We start from the raw sequence: 8,648 nt of genomic DNA, 5'->3' as shown, positions 1-8,648 counted from the left end.
AGGCGTCGTCGTCGCCGTCGTCGGGAGGCGGAGGCGGAGGAGGATGCTGTTCCCCCGGGAGCCGGCCGGGGAGCTGGCCCGCTTCTACACGGTCACCGACCCGAAGCGCCACCCGCGGGGCTACACCGTCTACAGGGTCACCGCCCGGGTGAGTCCCCCGACCGCACTCCGCACGCCTCATCAGCAGCATCAGCATCATCATCATCATCATCATCGCGTTTACCGAGCGCTCAGTAGGTGCCCAGCACTGTCCTAAGCGCCGGGGACCTTACAGGGTGATCGGGTTGGCCCACGGTGTGAGGGGGGGGGGGGCTCGCAGTCTTCATCCCCATTTGACAGATGAGGGGACTGAGGCCCGGAGAAACGAAGTGACTTGCCCCAAGCCACCCAGCCGGCAATGTATATATGGTTGTACGTATTTATTACTCTATTTATCTATTTATTTATTTATTTATTTTACTTGTACATTTCTATCCTACTTATTTTATTTTGTTGGTATGTTTGGTTCTGTTCTCCGTCTCCCCCTTTTAGACTGTGAGCCCACTGTTGGGTAGGGACCGTCTCTATGTGTTGCCAATTTGGACTTCCCAAGCGCTTAGTGCATATTTATTACTCTGTTTATTTATTTATTTATTTATTTTACTTGTACATTTCTATCCTACTTATTTTATTTTGTTGGTATGTTTGGTTCTGTTCTCTGTCTCCCCCTTTTAGACTGTGAGCCCACTATCGGGTAGGGACTGTCTCTATGTGATGCCAATTTGTACTTCCCAAGCGCTTAGTACAGTGCTCTGCACATAGTAAGCGCTCAATAAATACGATTGATTGATTGATTGATAGTACAGTGCTCTGCACATAGTAAGCGCTCAATAAATACGATTGATTGATTGATTGAAGTGGCGGAGCCGGGATTTGATGGCCTTTATTAAGCGCCAACTGGGTGCCGAGCCCCGTTCCAAGCACTGGGGAGGTCAGCGTCATCATCATCATCAATCGTATTTATTGAGCAATTACTGTGTGCAGAGCGCTGTGCTAAGCGTTTGGGAAGTCCAAGTTGGCAGCATAGAGAGACAGTCCCTACCCAACAGTGGGCTCACAGTCTAGAAGGGGGAGACGGAGAACAAGACCAAACAAACAAAATAAAATAAATAGAATAGATAGGTACAAGTAAAATAAATAGATAAATAGAGTAACTAATGTGTCCAAACATATAGACATATATACAGGTGCTGTGGGGAAGGGAAGGAGGGAAGATGGGGGGGTGGAGAGGGGGACAAAGGGGGAATGTCCCCCGGCCCCACCCCGCCCACACTCTCCGCATTCATCATCATAACAATAGTAATAACAATGATGGCATTTATTAAGCGCTTACTAGGTGCCAAGCACTGTTCTAAGCGCCGGGGAGTTTACAGGGTGATCGGGTTGTCCCACGGTGGGGGGGGGGCTCGCAGTCTTCATCCCCATTTGACAGATGAGGGGACTGAGGCCCGGAGAAACGAAGTGACTTGCCCCAAGCCACCCAGCCGGCAAGCGGCGGAGCCGAGATTTGACGGCTGTTGGGTAGGGACCGTTTCTAGATGTTGCCAACTTGGACTTCCCAAGCGCTTAGTACAGGGCCCTGCACGCAGTAAGCGCTCAATAAATACGATTGAATGAATGGATTTGATGGCATTTATTAAGCGCTGACTAGGTGCCAAGCCCTGTTCCAAGCACGGGGGAGGTTACAAGGCACACAGCTGACAATGGGCGGAGCCGGGATTTGATCATCATCATCATCAATCGTATTTGTTGAGCGCTTACTGTGTGCAGAGCACTGTACTAAGCGCTAGGGAAGTACAAATTGGCAACATATAGAGACGGTCCCTACCCAACAGTGGGCTCACAGTCTAGAAGGGGGAGACAGAGAACAAAACCAAACATACTAACAAAATAAAATAAATAGAAGAGATATGTACAAGTAAAATAAATAAACAAATAGAGTAATAAATCTGTACAAACATATAGACATATATACAGGTGCTGTGGGGAAGGGAAGGAGGGAAGATGGGGGGGATGGAGAGGGGGACGAGGGGGAGAGGAAGGAAGGGGCTCAGTCTGGGAAGGCCTCCTGGAGGAGGTGAGCTCTCAGGAGGGCCTTGTACTTCCCTAAGCGCTTGGGAAGTCCAAGTTGGCAACATCTAGAGACAGTCCCCACCCAGCAGTGGGCTCACAGTCTAAAAGGTGGGCCCACTGTTCTAAGCACTGGGGAGGTTACAAGGTGATCAGGTTGTCCCACGTGGGGCTCACAGTCTTAACCCCCATTTTACAGACGAGGTCGCTGAGGCAGGGAGAAGTGAAGGGACTTGCCCAAAGTCACACAGCCGACAATTGGCAGAGCCGGGATTTGAACCCGTGACCTCTGACTCCAAAGCCCGGGCTCCTTCCAGTGAGCCACGCCGCTTCTATTCACTCGTTCATATTTAGTGAGCGCCTACCGTGTGCAGAGCACTGCACTGAGCGCTTGGGAAGGACAAGTCGGCAACATAGAGAGACGGTCCCTACCCCGCAGCGGGCTCACAGTCTAGAAGGGGGAGACAGGCAACAGAACCTGGAGACAGGTGTCCAGATAATAATAATAATAATAATGGCATTTATTAAGCGCCTACCGTGTGCAGAGCACTGGACTGAGCGCTTGGGAAGGACAAGTCGGCAACATAGAGAGACGGGCCCTACCCCACAGCGGGCTCACAGTCTAAAAGGGGGAGACAGGCAACAGAACCTGGAGACAGGTGTCCAGATAATAATAATAATAATGATGGCATTTATTAAGCGCTTACTATGTGCAAAGCACCGTTCTAAGCGCTGGGGAGGTTACAAGGTGATCAGGTTGTCCCACGGGGGGGCTCAGTCTTCTCCTCTCCATCCCCCCCATCTTGCCTCCTTCCCTTCCTCACAGCACCTGTATATATGTATATATGATTGTACATATCTATTACTCTATTTATTGATTTATTTTCCTTGTACGTCTCTCTTCTATTTATTTTATTTTGTTAGTATGTTTGGTTTGTTCTCTGTCTCCCCCTTCTAGACTGTGAGCCCGCTGTTGGGTAGGGACCGTCTCTAGATGTTGCCAGCTTGGACTTCCCAAGCGCTTAGTCCAGTGCTCTGCACACAGTAAGCGCTCAATAAATACGATTGATTGATTGATTAATCCCCATTTTACAGATGAGGTAACTGAGGCCCCGAAAAGTTAAGTGAATTGCCCAAAGTCACACAGCTGACAAGTGGCAGAGCTTGGATTTGAACCCATGACCTCTGACTCCAAAGCCCGGGCTCTTTCCACTGAGCCACGCTGCTTCTCACATCGTCAGAGCGAGTGGAATTAAAGCATGCGCTCGTAATTAACAAAATAACAATAATAATGATGACATTTGTTAAGCGCTTACTATGTGCCAAGCTCTGTTCTAAGCGCTGGGGTAGATGCAAGGTCTCAGGTTGTCCCCTGTGGGGCTCACAGTCTTAATCCCCATTTTACAGATGAGGTAACTGAGGCTCAGAGAAGTTAAGTGACTTGACCTAGGTCACACAGCAGGCATGTGGCAGAGCCGGGATTCGAACCCATGACCTCTGACGCCCAAGCCCAGGCTCTTTCCACTGAGCCACGCTGCTTCTCAAAATAGATAGGATAGTAAATATGCTCAGGTAAAAATAGAGTAATAAATCTGTACAAATTTATATACAAGTGCTGTGGGGAGGGGAAGGAGGTAGGGCGGGGGGGATGGGGAGGAGGAGAGGAAGGAGGGGGCTCAGTCTGGGAAGGCCTCCTGGAGGAGGTGAGCGCTCAGTAGGGTTTTGAAGGGAGGAAGAGAGCTAGCTTGGCGGATGTACATATTTTTTTACTCTATTTATTTATTTATTTTATTTGTACATATCTATTCTATTCATTTTATTTTGTTAGTATGTTTGGTTTTGTTCTCCGTCTCCCCCTTTTAGACTGGGAGCCCACTGTTGGGTAGGGGCTGTCTCTAGATGTTGCCAACTTGGACTTCCCAAGCGCTTAGTCCAGTGCTCTGCACACAGTAAGCGCTCAGTAAATACGATTGATGATGATGATGATGATGTGGGGAGGGAGGGCAATCCAGGCCAGGGGGAGGACGTGGGCCGGGGGTCGACGGCGGGACAGGAGAGGACGAGGCCTAACGGTGAGGAGGATAGCGGCTCGGCCGCTCACCCCAGCCCCGCACACCGGGTCTGGGGTCTGCCCCATCGCCCGCGTCCTCTACGCTGTCAACTCGGTGACACCGTGAGCCTATTGTCAGGTGGGGACTGTATCTGTTGCCAAATTGTACTTTCCAAGCGCTCAGCATAGTGCTCTGCACACAGTAAGCGCTCAGTAAATACGATTGACCGAATGAATAGTCCCTCTGTTGTTGTAGCGCTCAGCATAGTGCTTTGCGCACAGTAAGCGCTCAATAAACGCGACTGAATGAATGAATTGTCCCTTTTTATGGTTGTAGCGCTCAGCATTGTGCTTTGCGTACAGTAAGCGCTCAATAAACGCGATTGAACGAAGGAATTGTCCCTCTTTATTGTCGTAGTGCTCAGCGTAGCGCTCTGCACTCAGTAAGCGCTCAATAAACGCGACTGAACGAATGAATTGTCCCTTTTTATGGTTGTAGCGTTCAGCATAGTGCTTTGCGCACAGTAAGCGCTCAATAAACGCGATTGAACGAAGGAATTGTCCCTCTTTATTGTCGTAGTGCTCAGCGTAGTGCTCTGTGCACAGTAAGCGCTCAATAAATGCGACTGAACGAATGAATTGTCCCTTTTTATGGTTGTAGCGCTCAGCATAGTGCTTTGCGCACAGTAAGCGCTCAATAAACGCGATTGAACGAATGAATTGTCCCTTTTTATGGTTGTAGCGCTCAGCATAGTGCTCTGCGCACAGTAAGCGCTCAATAAACGCGACTGAACGAATGAATTGTCCCTTTTTATGGTTGTAGCGCTCAGCATAGTGCTTTGCGCACAGTAAGCACTCAATAAACGCGATTGAACGAATGAATTGTCCCTTTTTATGGTTGTAGCGCTCAGCATAGTGCTTTGCGCACAGTAAGCACTCAATAAATGCGACTGAACGAATGAATTGTCCCTTTTTATGGTTGTAGCGCTCAGCATAGTGCTTTGCGCACAGTAAGCGCTCAATAAACGCGACTGAACGAATGAATTGTCCCTTTTTATGGTTGTAGCGCTCAGCATAGTGCTCTGCGCACAGTAAGCGCTCAATAAACGCGACTGAACGAATGAATTGTCCCTTTTTATGGTTGTAGCGCTCAGCATAGTGCTTTGCGCACAGTAAGCGCTCAATAAATGCGACTGAACGAATGAATTGTCCCTTTTTATGGTTGTAGCGCTCAGCATAGTGCTCTGCGCACAGTAAGCGCTCAATAAACGCGATTGAACGAATGAATTGTCCCTTTTTATGGTTGTAGCGCTCAGCATAGTGCTTTGCGCACAGTAAGCGCTCAATAAATGCGACTGAACGAATGAATTGTCCCTTTTTATGGTTGTAGCGCTCAGCATAGTGCTTTGCGCACAGTAAGCGCTCAATAAACGCGACTGAACGAATGAATTGTCCCTTTTTATGGTTGTAGCGCTCAGCATAGTGCTTTGCGCACAGTAAGCGCTCAATAAACGCGATTGAACGAATGAATTGTCCCTTTTTATGGTTGTAGCGCTCAGCATAGTGCTCTGCGCACAGTAAGCGCTCAATAAATGCGACTGAACGAATGAATTGTCCCTTTTTATGGTTGTAGCGCTCAGCATAGTGCTTTGCGCACAGTAAGCGCTCAATAAACGCGACTGAACGAATGAATTGTCCCTTTTTATGGTTGTAACGCTCAGCATAGTGCTCTGCGCACAGTAAGCGCTCAATAAACGCGATTGAACGAATGAATTGTCCCTTTTTATGGTTGTAGCGCACAGCATAGTGCTTTGCGCACAGTAAGCGCTCAATAAATGCGATTGAACGAATGAATTGTCCCTTTTTATGGTTGTAGCGCTCAGCATAGTGCTTTGCGCACAGTAAGCGCTCAATAAATGCGACTGAATGAATGAATTGTCCCTTTTTATGGTTGTAGCGCTCAGCATAGTGCTTTGTGCACAGTAAGCGCTCAATAAACGTGATTGAACGAACGAATTGTCCCTCTTTATTGTCGTAGTGCTCAGCGTAGCGCTCTGCACACGGTAAGCACTTAATAAAGGCCTTCGAATGAATGAGCTCACAGTGGGCGGGGAAGGTGTCTGCTAAGTCTCTCGTCCTCTCCAGAGCGCTTAGAACAGTGCTCTCTGCATATAGGAAGTGCTCAATAAACACGATTGAACGAACGAATTGTCCCTCTTTATTGTCGTGGTGCTCAGCGTAGCGCTCTGCACACAGTAAGCGCTTAATAAAGGCCTTCGAATGAATGAGCTCACAATGGGCGGGGAAGGTGTCTGCTAAGTCTCTTGTCCTCTCCAGAGCGCTTAGGACAGTGCTCTCTGCATATAGGAAGTGCTCAATAAACGCGATTGAACGAATTGTCCCTCTTTATTGTCGTAGTGCTCAGCGTAGCGCTCTGCACACAGTAAGTGCTTAATAAAGGCCTTTGAATGAATGAGCTCACGATGGGCGGGGAAGGTGTCTGCTAAGTCTCTCGTCCTCTCCAGAGCGCTTAGGACAGTGCTCCCTGCATATAGGAAGTGCTCAATAAACATGATTGAACGAATGAATTTTCCCTCTTTATTGTCGTAGTGCTCAGCGTAGCACTCTGCACACAGTAAGCGCTTAATAGAGGCCTTCGAATGAATGAGCTCACAATGGGCGGGGAAGGTGTCTGCTAAGTCTCTCGTCCTCTCCAGAGCGCTTAGGACAGTGCTCTCTGCATATAGGAAGTGCTCAATAAACGCGATTGAACAAATTGTCCCTCTTTATTGTCGTAGTGCTCAGCGTAGCACTCTGCACACAGTAAGCGCTTAATAAAGGCCTTCGAATGAATGAGCTCACGATGGGCGGGGAAGGTGTCTGCTAAGTCTCTCGTCCTCTCCAGAGCGCTTAGAACAGTGCTCCCTGCATATAGGAAGTGCTCAATAAACACGATTGAATGAATGAATTTTCCCTCTTTATTGTCGTAGTGCTCAGCGTAGCGCTCCGCACACAGTAAGCGCTTAATAAAGGCCTTCGAATGAATGAGCTCACAATGGGCGGGGAAGGTGTCTGCTAAGTCTCTCGTCCTCTCCGGAGCTCTTAGAACAGTGCTCTCTGCATATAGGAAGCGCTCAATAAACACGATTGAAGGAACGAATTGTCCCTCTTTATTGTCGTGGTGCTCAGCGTAGCGCTCTGCACACAGTAAGCGCTTAATAGAGGCCTTCGAATGAATGAGCTCACAATGGGCGGGGAAGGTGTCTGCTAAGTCTCTCGTCCTCTCCAGAGCGCTTAGAACAGTGCTCTCCGCACATAGGAAGCGCTCAATAAATACCGTTGATCGATTGGGGTTCTCCCGGGGCAACCCGGATCTCCCCTCCTCCGGGAAATGCTGTTGGGAACCAGGTTCCTTGATTTAGCTGATGCCGCTAGGCTCTCGTGGTTGTTTTTCCGTCCAGCAGCGAGCCTGAAAGTGCGAGGAACGTTGTGGGATAGATTCAATTCAGGTCGATTTTATTGGGCGCTTACTGTGCGCAGAGCACTGTAGTAAGCGCTTGGCGAGTACAATACAGCAATGAAGAGAAACAATCCCGGCCCGAAATGGGCTCACAGTCTAGAGTTGGGAAGACAGACGTCGAAAGATATACATTAAGGGCACCTGACCATTGGTCGCCACCCATGCCCCTGTGTTGTCTCTGAGCTGGGAATATGGCTTTTTAATAAACGAAGCAACCAGCGCTTAGTACAGTGCTCTGCACGCAGTAAGCGCTCAATAAATACGCTTGATTGATTGAGCAGCCAGCGATATTTATCGAGTGCTTCTCCTGGGCAGAACACTGCACTAAGCACTCAGGGGAGAACAGTAGTTAAAATAGCGCAGCGGAGTAGACTGTGAGCCCACTGTTGGGTAGGGACTGTCTCTATGTGATGCCAATTTGTACTTCCCAAGCGCTTAGTACAGTGCTCTGCACATAGTAAGCGCTCAATAAATACGATTGATTGATTGATTGGTAGAGTAGTCATGGGAGAAAGTGGTGATACTGTAGTGAACAGCTCTCATTTTCAGTCGCTGTTCAGGATTTTATTTTTTCTTACCGCGCTGATTTATTCCACCTATTTTCGAAAACTGCGAGACAGCTCGGCGGCACACCGGGTAGCTCTGCCAGTACAAAAAAGTTGGGAAGAACCATCCATTTTTATCTCGTATCAGTCCTTTAAAATTCAGTGTGTTTAGCAAAATTCTGGGCTGCGTTTCTCTAAAGGAAATGACAATCCAGGGAAAGTTCTAGTTCTGTAATGTAAAGATGAATATTTGTTCGAGTCCTTGTTCATGCCAGATAACAGAACACTTCAATAATGTATTCCTTCATTCCAAATCACAGGTTTGCTGAGCTGTAGACTATAAACTCCGTGTAGACAGGGATTGTATCTACCCACTTTGTAGTATTGTCCTTTTCCCAAGCTCTTAATACAGTGCTCTGCATAC

The 8,648-nt window shown here is 48.2% G+C and overlaps 1 protein-coding gene across 2 annotated transcripts in view; it reads left to right on the top strand.

Annotated features, from left to right (window-relative positions):
* The first annotated feature begins 43 nt into the window (after window positions 1-43).
* The window catches only part of RPS6KC1 (ribosomal protein S6 kinase C1), a 105,808-nt gene continuing 97,203 nt past the window's right edge, over window positions 44-8,648 (top strand). Inside the window, exon 1 of one of the 2 annotated variants that reach the window (XM_038761074.1) lies at window positions 44-148. In XM_038761074.1, the coding sequence (XP_038617002.1) occupies window positions 44-148 (105 nt within the window). The remainder of the gene's footprint in view (window positions 149-8,648) is intronic. The other variant, XM_038761076.1, reaches the window with a different exon arrangement.

Source organism: Tachyglossus aculeatus, chromosome 19 (genome assembly GCF_015852505.1).
Source record: "Tachyglossus aculeatus isolate mTacAcu1 chromosome 19, mTacAcu1.pri, whole genome shotgun sequence".
In the NCBI taxonomy this organism is placed as follows: domain Eukaryota; kingdom Metazoa; phylum Chordata; class Mammalia; order Monotremata; family Tachyglossidae; genus Tachyglossus; species Tachyglossus aculeatus.
This window is presented reverse-complemented; position numbering and strand designations above follow the sequence as displayed.